This window comes from Bombus terrestris, chromosome 4, assembly GCF_910591885.1.
Source record: "Bombus terrestris chromosome 4, iyBomTerr1.2, whole genome shotgun sequence".
In the NCBI taxonomy this organism is placed as follows: domain Eukaryota; kingdom Metazoa; phylum Arthropoda; class Insecta; order Hymenoptera; family Apidae; genus Bombus; species Bombus terrestris.
In genome coordinates, this window is record NC_063272.1 from 1147128 (window position 1) to 1165520 (window position 18393).

At 39.1% G+C, this 18393-nt stretch overlaps 1 protein-coding gene across 6 annotated transcripts in view; it reads right to left on the reverse strand.

The window, feature by feature from the left end:
• The window catches only part of LOC100643790 (gamma-aminobutyric acid type B receptor subunit 1), a 40202-nt gene extending 21809 nt beyond the window's left edge, over nucleotides 1-18393 (reverse strand). Inside the window, exons 1-2 of one of the 6 annotated variants that reach the window (XM_048405360.1) lie at nucleotides 18264-18388; nucleotides 4463-6063 (exon numbers count right to left, since the gene is read on the reverse strand). In XM_048405360.1, coding sequence (XP_048261317.1) covers nucleotides 4463-6063; nucleotides 18264-18330 — 1668 coding nt within the window. In that variant the 5' untranslated portion in view covers nucleotides 18331-18388. Of the gene's footprint in view, nucleotides 1-4462; nucleotides 6064-6501; nucleotides 9712-9733; nucleotides 10812-18263 lie in introns of those variants that run through there. The other 5 variants (XM_048405359.1, XM_048405362.1, XM_003402384.4 and 2 more) reach the window with 5 other exon arrangements.

Consider the following 18393-nt stretch of genomic DNA (forward strand, 5'->3'; position numbering starts at 1 on the left):
GTTTTCTGTCGATAACTCCTATACCAATTTCGAATGATCATTTCCACGCCAAGAAAATATTATTTCACGTGCCGAATGATTTTATCACCTAGATTTTATTTCAATAAAAATACGAGTTTTCGATATTTTCATAAAGCGTTCAATGCTGCAACTCCATTTTTTAATCGCACATTTCATTAAACTCATCTGCCTTGTTTTGAAACTAAATTCTCGTTTGCAAACCGCTTTGGCTACGTTTTCGCTGAAAACTTTTAGGTACACTGCAATATCCATGTATATTAGATTTGCCCGACAGAAATTACCTATGGAATCTGTAAATTTTTATCGATATCTACTCGTGTGATGCGTTTGATTTTGCTCGATTAACTATCCGTGACGAGCCAATTACCGCGTACGTGGTTAATCATCGCGTATTCAAGTAATTGCTGGATCGTTCCCGTTTATTGTTCGCTGTTAGTCCTTCTCGAATAATTGAACAACCAGTCCATGGTTAAAATTGGACGATAGGCGAAGTTTTTCACCTAGTCCATCGTGAAAAAATGTCTACCTTTTATGATTGCGCGATATACCATAAAATATCTTTCATTTGTCACTATCGTGGCTGATCGCGCAATCAATAGACTGTATGAATAGGAGACGACGGCAGATAAAAGTATCGGATCTATCGCAACCTTAGCAATACGTTCGACGAGGAAAGGAAGTGGTGGAAGATGATGGAGTACAGGAATGACGGGTATATATGGTCTGTGAATTTTTTAGGCGCTGGCTCAATGAATATATCCATATCCATAGTGCTGATCTCTATTTTCGTGGTTATTTCTCAAACGTTGCTGTTCTTTTCTTCCGTGATTGTTCTGGTCCAATAACACTGCTACGTGAGTAGACGTAAGAAAATTTTCTTACAAGGGTCGAACAGAGGAATACATTCTACTCAAAAGGCGCCACTTTTATTGCACTTTTATTTAATCCTACCTTATTTATTATCATCGTAGTTTAGACGTGATATTACTTTCATGATACAGTTTTTCCATCGTCGTTTCTTACCAACACGCTTTATGCGAATATGTCCCGCCATTGGGAAATTCAAATGTCTCATGTTCAAGATAAAAGTCTAATCGATGGTTACAATCGGGCTGTGCGATTATAAAAATGTGCAATGAAGAAACGACAAGCCCCGAAGATGAAGACGTTTCAAGCACTTCCAATAACGATCAAATTATTAGTTGACAAGTGGTTGTCCGATTATTGACTTTCCTCTTTCACTTGGACGTATAACGAAGATCCCCTCAAATTCACTGCAGGTTCTTCGAGATAGCTACCTTTATCGTCTCAAGTCACCCTTTTAACTACTGATCTTTCAATCGGACCCTATTTTTCTCTACATACATCGTAGTCTATGCCCTTTTGAAGAGCAGAATTGAGGTGAGCGAAGCATGAAACGAAAATACGAATTCTATCGGACTTTCTCTTACGTCGATAAAGAGAAAAAAATTGGTCTTGGAGACGTTTCGTAAGACGATGCTTTTTGTCTGGGGCTTAATGGCGCTTAAGCTTGTTACGGTTAGTATATTGCTTCTTCATTAAGAGACAAGCAGAAGTTCAGGTATTAAGATTGTCCACGGCATAAATTTGAAAATTTATTCCAAATGAAACTTTTTATTTTCGACGAACTTGCGAGTTAATAGCCAGATCGCTTCGAAGAGCAGTGAAAGAGAATACAAAACGTATTGAAAAAGGAGGAAAAGGGAAAGAGAAAAAGAATTAAGAATAAAAGTACAGATAGGTCAATCGAGATAATAGCGTTCCTTTAATTGTCTTATTCTTCACCGATTGATGCAAAACCTGTATAGAAATGATTTTTTTTATTTTGCGCCTTTTTAATTATAATCGATTTTCTTTGCTTTTTCCAATTGGTTGTGGGCAAATGTCGATAACTGTAGTTCGATATACGTGGTTTCGATATACGGAATCGTGTATATGATCGATTCAACCTCCCAGTGTTTTCCTATTCATTTACATTTATAGCAGGCCGGCCATGGGATATATAGTTGAAGATTATTTAATAAACTAGCACTAGAATACAAATAACTTAATGGATCGAACATATCCATAATTTACGTCCTCCAACACAGTTTCAAAAATCTTCGATGGTAGGTAGTACAGCTTTTCGAAGAGAACGTGCACAGTAGCCGCATAAAACTGTCCTATCTTTCAGGATATGAACTAGAATAAATGATAAAAGATAGGTTCTATCGAGGCGCACTCAATCAATATGCGTGTTTGTACTTTGAATAAATACAAAAGTGCTTTCGTTGAACACGCATTAGAGTCTACGCTACGTTAACTCGCTTTCCGAGATTTCAAAAAGCCTTTAGTTGGTTCGACAGCAAAAAAATTGCTGTCGATAAATTTCAAAGTGGGGCCATAGGTTTTCAAAAATCTCTACTTCGTTTTTGTATTTTATTTTTCCACGGGTTAGTTCAACGATGCTGATAACGATATACGGAATTCTAATTTGATAATTAATTCGAAATAGAAGAAGCGCGACTCGACCCCAAAAGCTTGAAGAAGCTACGTATTATCTTATTTATTAACATAGTTATATAAATTTTATGTGAGCAGCCAACACTGTTTCTGGATAATTGCCATGAAATAAAGCTTTAGCTTGTTTTGGCATTGCATTCGATGTCGGAACAAAAATCTTACTTTACATCCTACGAAGGGACAACTCCTATTTTACGCGACACCGATGCTAGTTCGCGCCACAGAGAATCGGAAAAAAGACGAGGACAAACTATTATTGTGTTACGACGTATACAAATTTTCATAAAACGCATACAAATTACCGGGGAATTTTTAAGGATCAGCACGGGAATATTCCATTGATAACCATTTGTTCAATGCAAATTAAAAAGGACAGAGTGAAAGAGAAGAACGGAAAGGAAACGTGGAGAATAGTATGCAGAAAAAATTCGAATCCTTGATGAAGAGGACCACCTTTCCAGTACTTTACCGGTGTGGGATTGGTTAAATTACAAATGGCCTACGGCCATTCCTTGTTCTAAATCCCATTTTCATCGAGATTCTCGTATTCGTACGCACACAGCAAACAGAGAGAACGTAAAACGGTCTGACGACGCACTCCGATGAATGCACACGGTGAATTCAGCAAAGACACATAAAAGCTATGTAATACTCCGAGCTGGTATGTAACGAGACTTTGTCTCACAGAGAAAATGGTGAAAAACGAACGTCGAAGTTGCAAAATAATCGGTATTTTGTTTGTACCATATAAAGTAATATAAACTGATTTATAAAAAAAAGACGCTTAATTTGGCTTATACGAAAGTTCATAGGTAAGGTATCAGTCACTTTCCGACTGCTTAATCGTGAAATATTCCCTCGTACAATATACCACGAGAGTTACATACTTGAATAATGCTGTTTTAATTTTTTATTTCGTTTCGTTTCATTCTGTTTCGTTTCCTTGATTCACTTTCCGTAAAGGTGCGCGCTTAAACGATCGGTAGTATTTATACGAATACGATATAGCACATAAACGGAAATTATCGCGGAAAGCAACAGTTTAATACAGGGGTTTTCCCGTACAAAGATTAATTACAATTACACAAGTGTGCATTGTCCCGATTAAACAAAGTCTAGCGATTTAATTGCTCACCAAATACATTACATTTTTTTCAACGAAGCGTCAACGATCCTTGTTACACGGCGGTTATCGAGAACGCGTAGCCGCGCCTACGGAAAATGTCAGTTGATATAAACGGGGGAAACAAAACTTGGTATCGTGGGAAACAGTTTGACAGTTGTTACGCGTAGTCCGGTTAAAAAATAATAAAAGCCAGGGTTGCTATCTCGCGGTTTAACTTTAGTTTAATACGAGTTCTCGTTACGTCATGGAATTTTCCTTTGCGCGAACCACAGTTTCGCCGGCTGGCTACAGAAACAGACTAGAACCGAAATTTTAAACATACATAATTTGCAAATTAATGCGGATCTAATTTGGAAGTGAAATTTTGATCCGCATAGCGTTCAACATTTCGATGAGTTTGTTGAAAACATTCTGTGGTGGGAAAAAGCGTGAAATTATTAGGACCGCGAGCGCTTTGAGATTCAACAGCATGGAACACATGTTCATGTATGCACATAATATTATTTCTTTGGAAGAAAAATTGTTACGCTACATCGAGATAGTCGAAAGCGTCGTCTTTTCGATGACCGATTCATTTTTCACGCGACAATCGTGATACGCGCGTATTCTTTGGAGAATCAGCGGCGATGAATATAAATATCGAAACTTTCTTAGCAAGTAAAGTATCTCGTGCTGTCGCCATATTTTACCCACGATTTTCCCATCATAAAGAAAAGGCTGTGAATACATAAAGAGTAGCTGGTTGAACTCTTGGAAAATATATCCAATAGAATAGAAATGTTTTGTTTTTACCTTGGTGTCGTTGTGAATAAGACGCAGACGAAACTTGGATAAGACATTCAATTCGTTGACCCGCTCAACGGCTAATCTTGCTGCTTGTAACTCGCTAGTTCCTTCCGGTCTAGGTTCAGAACCTCGTGTCATCTCGAATAAACCTAAGATAGTTATGTTTATCTTTTCGGATGATTTCACGCTCGGCACTGTAACACTGGATTCTTCGATTTCTTCCGTGTCTTGGTCGATACGCGACTCGTTCATCGAATACTTATCACTAGACGATGTCGACATTGGAGAAAACGTCGAAGACACGGAGACGTGCTTTTCTTCTGGGAAAGACTTTCCACTGGCTATATTGGAGGATCGTCGACCAGACGATGCGCCGGGCAGCCAACGATCATCCGTGATGTCGTCGGCTTTCTCATGCTCGTCGATGGCCGCCTCCTGTTTTCTTTCCTCCTCTGTATTCTCATCGACTTTACGATGTCGGTGAAGGACGTCTCTGCCGGGACTTTTTGGTAGATCCGGTGGCATGGTCGACGGATATGACGCGATTGTGGTTTCGGGAATATCCATTTTAGGCGGACCAAAGTGCCTTCTATCAAACTTTTCGACTTGAGCTGCTATAGGCGGCTTGTACGTGACTTTTATAGGAAATTTCTGCGAGCCCTCGAAACCCGTAAAAGGGTCCTCGCTGCTCTCATTCGAAGTCGGTGACAGATTGCCATTTACTTTCATCGAATGAACTGGATTCTCGGTCCCATTGTTTCTTTTCGCTTCGGAATTATCCGCGACTTTATCAGACCTATTTCTTCTGGTAGATCTCGAGTCGTCGTTCTCCGTGAATTCCTCGCCGTATTCTTCGCAATCGTGAAACGATTCTTCTAAACCGAGAAGGTTCATTCTCATTTTCCTCTCCAATTTATGCTTCCGGTCGAAGTTCCTTTTCATTCTCAGCTCAATATGTTTTTCATCGCGATAACTTACACCGTTCATCAAAGTCGTACCACCGATTTGGTCGTTGATATTGGCTAGTAGTATATCATTTTCCCGTCGAAACTTCCGCTTCTGGTGTCGCTTGCGAGACTCGCCGTAGTAACCGTTCACGATATCAGCCGTGATCGCAGCGAATCGCGAGTCGTCGCGCAAATACGCACGATTATCTTTACCGAATGACGCGACGAACTTATTCGTCACGTGGTTAACTCGTTTTAACGCACTCGTTCGTCTTTGTGAGATTCGATCGACGTCAATTCCTGTCCCGTCGGGTTGATCCGATGAGTCGGAAATTTCGTACTCGTTCAAGCCATGCTGTATCAATTCCCGAGGATCATCGGGAACTCTTCGAGAATATTTTCTACCCGCGGTGTCGACCAGGTAAGGAAACGATGTAAGATCATGACTTTGAGACCTCGCCTTTTCATTGCACGGCAGAACGCTACGAACAGAGGCGAGACCGAGAAGGAGAAGGATTAGGTTGCAAGAAAGGTGAAAGGTCTCAGAGGATGAGAATGGCAGGAGGAGACGAGAGAAATCGCGGCGCGTATGGACGCGCGTCATAATCAGTCGCCGTCGCTGTTTCGACGACTCAGGGCGCTTTGTTGGCTTGTCCTCATCTGAAAATTAACATACACGTACTTTATTCTCAATGCGGAATAGTATAATTGATATTCTCGTAAATATGTATATGTCGCTTTAGACCTTCTTTGAAACTGTGCAGAAAATTTCAAGTTTAGTCGGTTTGTCCGTTAACAAAGATTTTTCGCATACATTATATGTGTACGTGTATGTATATATCATTCCAGTTCGATCGTGTGATCGTGTGAACTCGGTAACGGGCAATTAGCATTGCAAAAAGAGAGGAATAATGTTGTAGCGGTTATTCTGTCTCTTAATCGAATTTATAGGGACGGGAGATATCGTTTGCCACTTCTGTCTATTGTTTCTCCTTTATTACGATTAATAAATTCCAGCAAATCTATTCGCCGAATAAAACTGCCAACATCTGTCAACTTCAGCAATAATAAATACACTTTTATCGAGAAGTATCGTACCAAACGCTGTTTCTGCTTCACGGATAGAAAATCTGTGCGCCCAGTCTGCTTAGCGTAATGTCGCAGAAACGGGAACACGTATACACACACAATTGCACAGGCTATGTTAATGAGCTCTAGTACCCTTTTATGGTTGCGTTAGAGAAGCTTCTGACCTTCTTCGAATGAGCTAAGTACGCGTAAACGATGATAGCGATTAAACAATGGGATTTAGTTTATTCGCTTCCCTTCGCGTTACGTAAAACTGCACTTACAAGCGAACAAAGATCCTCTCTAGAAGTTTTAACGTAATTGACTTTCTATAGTGATTAATGACCGCCATTGTTACGCACTCCAATGTAACTTTTTAAACTGCGATACTGATGCAGCTTTATTGCATGCTATTTTCAGTGTTTTTTTTTTTTTTTTTTTTTATTATACATGAAAATGTCAATTGAATTTCAAATTTCTATGCATAGATATACGCACATAGCACGTTTGTACAAGGTAGATTATACGCACGTGTAAGCATCGAAATCAGTATCAGTGAAAACAGTATCTTCTAACTCTAATCGCATCCTGACGCGCGTGGAAATGTTGAGAAAATAGAGCGATTAGATAATAACGTTTCTAAATTCGATGTTTTAACTCTTTTCTTTTTTGAAAGAAAAAGCGTTAAAAATTCATTAGAGCTTTCGTTTAATCGCGTCTTTTTCAAATATCTTCGCCGCGTTAAATCCTTATTCTCGACAATAGAATGTAAATGAATCTCGCGACTTAGTCTAACTATCGAACCTAGTAAATATGTAGTGTTCCCCGAATATCGACAGGTTTATCGAATCGACTGCAAGGTAGCATTTTCTACAGGTCGGTTTCATATAATCCCACCTACCCCCCAGTTTATTTCGGACTGTTCGAATCAAGGAGAGAACGGAACCTACATAACCTGTGACACTTTCGATAGGCAGTCAGTTGTCAGAAGAGTGGAGATTCCGAAGTCTAAAGCAGAGATGGTGGGCCTCTCGACCTCCTGACCTACCACACCACACCACACCACACCACGTGAACTCGAGCTTCTTTGTGCTTGGTTTGTTTCCTTGCGAAGAACAGATGAAAGAAAGAGAACGTAAATGTAGACTAATGGTAGCGTTACGTTGGTAAGTAAAGGGCAACTGAGAAGCAAATAAAGAAATGACATTCGTGTACATGTAGAGAGAGTTGCGTAACGTTTCCAACCGTTATCGACATATTACTCGTTGTCCATTAAATTTTTCGTCACAGCATGGTATACAGCCTCCAAAGTTTTTTTTCCCCTGAAAAGCTATATTACGGCATTGAGAAAACGCTATAATAATCGTTAGATGGGTGAGGTAATTTGTTTATGGCTGAAGGTGCAAACACGAGATCAGTTCTTTTACTAATGGTGCGAGGATTCCCGCGAGGATAAACCGAAGCGGTAAAGAAAAATATTTTAAAAAGTCAATCAGTTATGCAACCTTCCTTGCCTTCTTTAAGCTTTGTAGCAGAAATAAGTTTGTAGCAAAAGATGCACGCTGTTGATGGATCGTACGAGCCATATGATTGCTTTTGCGTATCTGGAAACAGAATATGCCATTCCCTCGGGGTATCGGAACAGGGATTACTACTCTCGAATTCAATACTACGTTCATCTCGTTCATGTTCGATACACGTTTATGGCAGTTTCGCGAGATTTGTTCGTTTGCGGCGGATGTTCCGGGATCGTCACCGCGTTAGCGACGTCTAAGCATAAAAATGAATAGAAAACGGATAATCTATGTACAGTAGAAACTGAGGAGCGATGATTTAAAAATGTAATTTGATGATGAATTGTTGCTTGAGGACGGGAATTACGAAAAATCGAGAAACCAGCGTATTCCACAGAATGGTTTCTCTTAATTTTTAAATTATCCTGAGATAAACGTATCTATTCTTCTCGCATACCATACATTTCGAATAATAAGGCTAGGAAAACTTGGAACGAAAAAACGAAAGAGAATCCCGAAGAAAAAGGCAAGCAGACTTTCTGCTGCTACTACTAGAGTAGAAAAAAGTTCATTAATTTTTACCAAAGTTTTCTTCATACCGTAGCAATTTCTTGTTTCTAAAACGGTAAACGCGAATTATGATCTATAACATCAAAGCGTGGGCATTTCTATAATTTCCACGTTGTGGAAAATCGACAAACATAATTACGTGTAAATTATTATCGTATAGCAGCTCTCTAATCTCTCGGTTACAGATTCATGAAGTGGCCCCGATATGTAGGTATATTCAGGGCAACAAAGCTGCATTAAAGCATGGAATTTCACTTTCATTAAAGAATTTCAATTTAGTAAGTCTCATTACTTTTTAAACTCGTTAACGCAACCCATCGCGAAACTGATTCACAGAGTGACGAAGTGCGCCTTCGTTTAAACGCGAAATTGCGCAACCGAGTAAGAAAGTTTCTACGATAATGTACGTTATCGTGAAATTGAAATGACCGAAATAACAAACGAATTTGTTAACAGTCGCTACTCGTACATAAAAATTTTGATGTATTTGTTCATAGCGGATACGAGGAAAGCACTATGTTTGCGAGTCACATGTAACTTAATCAATTGCATTTATTAGAATTAATGGGCAGACACGGAGGTTCGTTGCGGCCTTAAAAGCTTCGTTTCGGCGAGTTTGCTATTTGGTCCGTTTATTTATTTACGGAACTTTCGTGTACACTTTTACACAATTGTTTCACCATCGTTAGAGTCTGGTTGAAACAGCGACAACAAATTATTTTTCATTATCGAAGGAGATAATGTAGATTTTGGAAGTGGCGTAAAAACAGAGATTAGGGGCCGCGTAAAGTTTCTTAAAGTTGCACGGAGTATCAAAGAGCCTTTCTGACCTTTATAAATACTTTTTCCGTAAAAGTACGTAGCAGCAAACCGTAAAGTTAAAATATTTTCTTAAGCAGATAAGCGAAACAATGCCGTAAACGGGGGAACTTCCAACGTAGTTTTCACAAATGGCCTGGTACTTTTAAAAGTTGATATTCAGCAGGAATAATTTTTTTTTTTTTTATAACACCGGTATTCTCTCTTTTTTAGGCAAATTTAATATCGTGAAAATTTTCTCTGTAATCGAGATATTAACTACGGGTTTCCTATACTCGTAAAAAAAATCGCTGAAAGTTGGGACGAGAGGCTTTTACGATATTTATGTCGGATAAAAGGGATCAAGAAGTACGAATTACCGTAAAATCACGTAATATTACTTCAAACGTCGCATTTTTCTTGGAAATGAATTTGAAGAAATCGTCCACATCGATTTTCTTCGAATATCTTTGCGTAGGCGTTTCTTTCCTTTCTGTTGAACTTTATAACACTCGAACCAATCTGGTAAAATTTTCTTCGATAAACGTGTCACTTTTAAGATGATACTTGCAATAACTAATAATTGTTATACAGTTTTTGTACAGGCAGTTATCGCCGTTTGCTTCCTTTCCACCAAGTCTTTACTCGAACCGTGACCCGTAAATTGATTCTTTCATTGACATTGTTTTGTATCCTTTATCCTTCGAAAATACCTGCACTTCTCCCGAACTTTCAAACAAGTTCCCATTAGAAAGATATCTCGATTAATCTCTCTTTTTCCACCCTGCTTGCTTCTGTCATCGAGTTTTTTCTTTCATCGCAGAAGCGTACTTTGTAAAACGTTTTGCGCGTTTATTCACTGTGCGTTCTCGCGTTGCACTGTGAAACAACGATAGCTCATGATGACATTTTGTTCATGGGTAACGAGCGCCGTATAATCTGGTTACTCGCTTGCTCCGGGATATATCCGGGCATTCGGTCTTTGTGTTATTTACTTATGATCTATCGCGTTTGTACGATAAAGCTGTAAACGACGACGAACTCTCTATTATAAGAAAGAAACAATGGGTTGCAGAGATACGAGGGCGTACGGATAACCAGTTGCAAGCGTAACACAAGTCATTCGTATCTTCTGTCTCTTGCTTTTGTCCGCGCTGTTTTTCGAAAATAGTCGTATCAGATGTCTTCTTGAAATTTGGTGGAAGAAAAGTGAATGTGGAATGAATGCGAAAGATGCAAGACAGAATGTCGCGCAGAAGCGTATTAGAATCTAACCGTAGGCAATCCGTAGCGACGATGAGCGCAGAAGGTGTCGCGTCGGAGCAACCGCGTCGCGTGCTGGCGGTTCGCGCACTGTTGGCTCCGTGGAATTCTGCGGGCCTCGTCTCCTACAGGAGTTCTCGTGACAGCCTGTCCTGGTAATGCGCAGACGCCCGTTTCTCTTGCATTTTCCCTCGAACGGAGAGATATACTTCGTTCATCAAACGACTATTTACTCGTTGATTTCTTTCGAATTTCACTTTGCGATTCAGCCGTCTCAATGAATCCTTATTGTTTCCTTTCGTTCAAACACCATTCCATATATTTTCCATGAGAAATGTAATTTATAAAAAGTAACGGTTACCGGAGCAGCAGCAGTGTTAGTCGCAAAAGAACACCAGGAATTCGAAGCATTCTTCGCAAACTGAAATTCTTCGCTTCTAACTTATTTTTCGCCGATGTTTTCAAACTTCTCTCGGACTTGCAGGAAGAAGTTTGTGCGAGAATACTTCAACGTCACGCTCCGATCGGTATAGTCACCTCAAAGGTTTTCCCTCTTAATTTTAAGACCCTTGTAGACATCGAAACATGTTGCGATGCATATGTCGACACTTAGGTTTTATGATGCATGTTACAATGTATGTATTTCGGTGTCGGCGAATCGACATCAGAAGCAACGCACGATCGATGCATTAGTATAGGTGCAAGAATCAGAATCCCGTCTTGGCGAGCAAGGCCCAACTGGAATGCAGGTTTCAAAGGGTAAAAGAGCGACATCGATACCGAATATAATTTATAATAGACTCTCATCATTGTATTTTATTTTTCAATCCTCGGGTGAACTTTTTCCAATGAATATTAAAAATGTAAATAATTTCTACAATCACTAGATTCATTTACTCATTTCATCATTCATTTTCTTAATTAACCATCGTTTTACACATTTTTTTATAGTTTTTAAGTTTTTATTTTTTGTAATCAATATACATCATATGATTGACAATAATACTGGAGTTGGAGAATAATCAAAGACTTTGAATCACGCGTTTTAACGTTCGCATCACGCCAACGCTGAGAAGAATCGGTAATGTGAAGGTAAACTGAAACTGGTTTATATAGGTTTCACGGAACCCGCATATATGCATGGTAACACGTTTCAATGTATACAGGGATCTTTATAGCGAAAAGTTACATTCACGTTCAATTTGATCAACAAATCATCCGATGATTTATCGTTTTGGAAACACCGTTTGGTCTAAGCGAACTTACGATTATTTCAGTCGAGCGTAAAATTATGGTTGTGTTTGTTAACGAGTCGTGCGGGCAAATTACTAGGCGCAAAGTAACGCGAACTAGGAAGTTTCGAAATATCTATTCAATAATGTTTTTAGTAGGCGAATCAGTGTGTATCCATATGCAAATGAGGGAGCATTGATTGCTTCGAGGGAAAGTAGCTTAAATAAATTACGTTGTTCGAAACCGCGAACATAATTTCCAGTTGTCTCTCTGGCAATCGAACATGCAAATATGCGACAGACTTACCGAAGCATGTAACCATATTAGGAGCCAGTTATCAATGCTCACTAACAACCTTTACCAGTTTCAATTGGTTATTTATTCTATGGTCGACTTCAAATAATTTTGTCGATGATTACGCGTTACACGAGACCCAACTTGAAATTTCGTCTCAAGTACGTAACGTTGCTCTTCAAACATCTTCGATGTACTCTTTTGCTCGAAAAGAAAAATAGTCTCGAACGTGTGAAATTTACTTTTCATCTTATAGATGAGTATCATCGAGTACGAGGTCTTGGTAAATTTTCATTCCCACGTTTGGATTATCATTCTATAAATGCGAGATTTTTAATCACTCTCCCTATTGACAAATTAAAGCTTATTTCGGAAGGAGACCATGATGTACTAATTCTTGTCGCAGATTTAATTCCATCGTATTTCAAAACGCTCGATTACGCGACATCTTAAAGAATATGGTGGCAAAATATGGATTTTAATGAATTATAAGGAGTTTCACGATAGCGGCACGTGCGGGCAAGGACCCTCGTGAAATTTTATGCAAATCGGTTCCGATCAAGTTATTCTATTATAAGGGAGCTACTTCACCAAGAGTTGATCTTTCAAGGTCTTGTTCTATGTTATAGCCAGTTGATCGAACGAACGCGTCCGTTTTATTTTCGTGGATTGTGCGAAGCGATTGCTTTGGGTTCACCGGAGAATGAATCGAATACAAGACAGGATGTTGGACCACCGAAGAGAGTGGCTTTGTAGTCGGTGCCGGCAAAGAATTTGCTGCTGTAATTTGTTTTGTCGTTTTATGCACATCATCTATCCACGAGAAAGATGCTGGATTCTCGCTGTTATTTAATTACCAAGAGATTAACAATGAGACCTGTCCGTACGAAACATTGCCGCGTGTTTCGCATGTTCGTTTAGCTTCCTTTGCCCAACCACATAAAAGAGCGGCCTCCTCCAACTTCACGGATATTGCTCGTTAGTTTCTTAGAAGAGCAGAACGAGACGAACACAGACAAACTAAGTTGGTGAAATCTATGGCGAAATGAATTCTATTCAGAGTCAGAGCGAAGTAGCGATATCGCACGAAACCCGTTCCATCTTTTCCTTTAACCTCTTAGGTAAGGTTGAATTTTGTGCGGGGTTGTTTCTCTGTATGGCAGAGTGTGACGCGAATTACACGTAAACGATACAGCACTGCAATATTCAATTATGTGTGACGGATAATGCTGTTCTCTACGCAAGCACATTGGAATGTAGTTTTTGATAATTAAATTGTAATTTTTCTCAATGATATGACGCATACATTTCAACTTCAATAATTTCGGCATGTTAAAAGAAGCATGTAATAATGGTATGTTCATTTTAACGAAAAGCAACAATTGATATCTGACACTGGCGTATCAAAAACAAAGACTATATATTCTGCCTGTATATTGTTGACACTGTTCTAAAACGTTGCGAGGACAAGAAAAGTGTGAAGCAAGACAAATGAAAAAGATTATTTAGTTGAAACGATAGGCGAATGAGTCAGTAAAGTGAGCCACTATAGTGGCGCATCGTACCTAAGAAGTTAAATCCCTTTAGGCCCGGTACAGACGTATGACTCTTGTCGGTGTGATCTCGCTGCGATCATATGTTTGTTTTCGTTGTTTTTAACTGGGAAAAAAGGAAAGATATACGATCGTAGCGAGTCCTTATATGCAATATGTTTTGCACATTTTCCTAATATGTGACGCGAATCTAATATTTTCGTTGCATAGTGAGAAATATTATACAAGAAATTGTTCTATTTTGCCTCGTTACAATGCTGGTCAGAATACTAAAATCGATTCTACTCGTAGGAAGTTTAAATATGAAATACTATCGCGGAGAAAAATATGTCTCTTGGTTATATAGTTCTACATTTCAAATTTCCAATGACGCTGACATAATTGAATTTATCTACTGATAAAAATTCTACGATGGCAAGCTCCGTTGCAGGAAAGTCAGTATGCTTTATTAGACGATGTCGGCTGTCCTTGCTATGATCCCATGGCAGAGTCAGCCCTAGTCGCACAATGTTTATTCGCCTTGTTGCGAGCAGCGTTGTGAAGAAAACTCGGCTGTCGGTTTTGTCTGTCATGTTAGAGGACATGCGGCAACTCTCTGGGATACAGATCAGTTTATCCGTTGAATTTTAAGATATTTCGTACGTCTATTCCGAAGTAACAGAATCGCAATTTCTCGTCATTTATTTCACACACTTTGTTAGATGCTGCGAACTGTCATTTCAACGCGATGCTATTTAACAAAACTCAACAGAATCGATCAGTAAAAAGATAATAGACAAAGGGGGAGGGTAGAATGAGAGGGAAAAAATAAAAGGCAATCCTTCCCTTAGAAAATGAAACATCGATTAATGTAAAGACGGTATTAATCAATTTTCCTTCTTAAAACATATAATTAATTGAAAGCGTTGTAAGCGTCGTTGTAATTAATAAAGTTCATGTTTTCCGCCCCTCGTTGAAATTTTATACATAGGTAGAGTATTATTGTACACAGATAGAATATTTGATACGTAGATAAAGAAGCGACAAATATTTGGATTGTGAATAGATAATAGAAAATCGATAGTAACAGAAACTAGGAACGACTAGGGAGAGCTATTGCGGAAATGCTGAATCGAATTACTTACAAGTTCCAAAGTGATTTCTGAACAGTTTGTAAGTGTAAGCTACAGTATTGCAGACCGTGTCGCACTGACCTTTCGGACGTTCGACATATGTAGCTATGAAGGGAAAGCACATGCGAAGCAGCATCGATCCCGTGTCAACTTTCTTCGATTTCGATTCGGTCGTGTTCCACTCTATCGCCTTTTCATCCCAATTTTTCTTTTATATCCATTATTTTATTTTTGTGTAAAATCACTCAGAACTGCCGGATAGAAGTAAAACGGAAGAAACGAGTAATCTTAATGAAAGCAGCTAGGGAAAATTATACTTGTTCAACTACGGAATGTCAACAGCAGCTTACGAGATTGAATATTGTTTTTGCCTGATAAAAAAAAAAAAAAAAATAAATAAATCATGGCGACGAAATGTTGTTACGAAGAAGGAATGCTCTGCTTTCAATTAAGTCCCTTTCTAGCGTAAATCTCGTTTGCCCGACGAGGAAATTCTCGTTGGACTCATTTACGACGACGATCGCGCTGAAGCAACATTCCGGAAAGAGACCCTCCAAGGTTGCGCTTCGAAATGCAGACACGAGTGATCGAGAATCGACCAAGATGAAAGTGCTCTTTGTATGTGTTCAGCTTTTCAGAAACTCTTTGTACCACTTATCCATAAAAGGTACATAAAATCAATGATACATACATGCGACCTACAACGTGCTCGAAATTTCGCCATCTTTAAGTGCTGACTGTGTTTCGTAATGGGTAGTGGGAAGATACGATAAAAAATCTAGCGTATACAAGTCTAGTGTATATCTACGTATAAATATTCCTACAATGCTGCAACGATCCTCTTCGTGCATGACTTCGTGCCGACTTCGCTATAACGAGGAGGCCACAATACATTGTACATTTATGGATTACCTGCTATTTTTTGTTTTCGGAAAATTCAGTTTTTTCGGTGCGCAATCAAGCCCAAATGGCACACATTCATCATCCTCATTCGCTGTCCAGTGTACCTTTGTGCTGTTTTGAAAAAGGAAATGCTCGTTCGTTTCCTAATATTCTTTCGTTCCAGTAATTTCGAACGGATATTTTCTTATTAAGCGTTATTTGATCAAAGATACATTGACATTGAATGAACTTTGCAACTAATATTTCACTAGAAAATGTAGTTTCAGATTCACATGATAATTTCAAGTATCTTTTCTTTACCGTGCGCATCGTTCCAACAGTTGCGGAAATCAAATCAACGAGAAGATGAATTCTTTTAAGGTAGCACAGCGACAGATCAAACCCGATCCCATTTTCCAATTTTTCGAGACACGTTTGATTCTATTTATGTTTGAAGCCTGATAGAAGCGAGTTAAAAAATCGTAGCGTGTGATCGGAGTCTTTGAAACCTGATATGAATAATCATTGCTCGTAACCATCGATTTAGTTAGATTTCGTTTTAATTATTTTATGACGCATTTCGGTTTTGGAACAGATATTTCCTTTCGTAGCGCAGCTTATATGAAATTTCTCAAAGTAGGACAGATAATCAAGGTACGAGTCAGTGAAATCTACGGTGACAGCGAATAATTCATTCGATTGGCCCACCTGCTATGTAAACACGATGGTTTCACTTGAAACACTCCTCGTTTTGCTTTGGTTTCAGACTTTACCTATTAGTACCTACATTTTCCATGAAAACCCCGTCTATATTTATTTCGAATAGAAGCCATCTTCCTGGCGGGATGAAATTGTCCTTGATTATTCCATGCTGCTATCTGGTTCTAAATTATATCCTTCTGTTTCATAACAGGCTGACCTTTCGGATCTTCTCAGTATTATCGATTCACATGAACTTTTGAAACGACTAGCATGATCGAGGATTAGATACATAGAAACAGGCAATTTCCAACGCGAAAAATTTGAAATTGCGTCGTGTATTCCGAGTAAAAACTCGTACTACGTCTAGTACTTGGGCAGCTTTATCGGTTGCATTCGTACATAGTTGATTTAATCGTATGAAAAAATGTGATACAACGAGAGGATGCTGAAACGCATACAATGTACAATAGAAAAGCATCGAAACTGGCCGATCAATTTTTGAACGTTTCATCTATTCCGAAAGCAATCTCTCGCGTGGTCACGTACCTGCGAATATTATACTTGTTGATCGCGTTCTTTGCTCCGATTTAATCGGAAGACGGGCGTGTAAATTTATTGCTTATCAAACATAGCATGAATTAGGGCCTGCTAGATGTAGATAGCGGCAGATAGTGGTGTACATGCTTGCGCCTAACACCGAAACAGTATTGTAGCGACAAGAATACCTCCTCTGAAGCAACCTAAGGATTTCTGATAACCAAGACCATCCTCGGAAAATGTATTTATTTACTTTTCACTGACTGATAACTCTTCGTACTAAGAGCGAAGAAATATCGGTTTTCCTCTGTCTCGTTTAATTCTTCGGACAATACAGATTCAGAAATTGAACGATCGCTTTAATTTATTGCATTTGCGAGTTGATCTGCACGGAACTCGAACTAGCGTTGTATCGATAGAAATTTTAAGTTTAATCATACACTGCCGCGATCACGAGAGAAGAAATGTGATTAAGGGAAGGAAAACCAAAGCAGAAATTTAATGCCCCAGCGGTGATCTATGATCCATATTCGCCCATTTGTCGATTTGATTACAGATACGTGCCTTTTCACAACTTTGTTTTCATATTAAGTTCTGCAAGATTTCAAACTGCTATCCATCGCCCACACAAGTCACATTAGAAAGTTTTTAATGGATTCGATCGATCTTCGCATTTCGTCAGCGAACTCCATGAGCAAGTGAAAAGAAGTTTGACGGGAGAAGAAAATTGAGACAAGTTGTACCGTAAGTGAGTTTGGTGGATTTAATTAGACCTTACTTTATCTTAAGGAATGACTCGAACAATTTATTATAGTTCCGAGAGCCACGCATTTAACCAACTTGCTGGCGATTGAACGAAAAATTGAGAGAGTGGAAAACATCGGCTTCTTCTACTAAGTTACGAACAATTATGGCTGACAAATTTAATTACGGAAAATTTACGTTCTTCAAGGGGAGGATAGATTTCAATGTCTCGAGGAAAGTTTGCGGAGTTGCTAAGTTCTCCGAGACAAATGATCCGATGACCTACCAAACGTTAAGACCCGCGCGTCTGAAAAAGAAAAGAAGGAAAATAGGTGAAGAAGAGAACGAAGGGCACGACTGGATGACAGTCCTACCGTATGGTTAGCCCGATGTCATAAAAGAAAAGGAAAGAGAATGAAAGCTACCTGGAGTTACAAGAAAGAACGGACACTCGAGCTTTGGCTGACGTCGCTTTACGTGCCGACATAATGGCCCTTGTCTTCACCACAGTTCCGAGTTCTATTCAAGCTTAAAGCGTCTCACTCACCTCTGTGCAACAGCGACGCGATTCTTAAATCTACTTAACAAACCTAGTTTCTTTCCCACTCTTTTTTTCCATCCCCTTTCCATTTGCTTCTCGCGTTTCTCGATTTCCATTGTGCTCGAGTTTTCCAATTCTCGATTCGTCCTCGACGCGCGTCACTAAGAATAAACGCAACA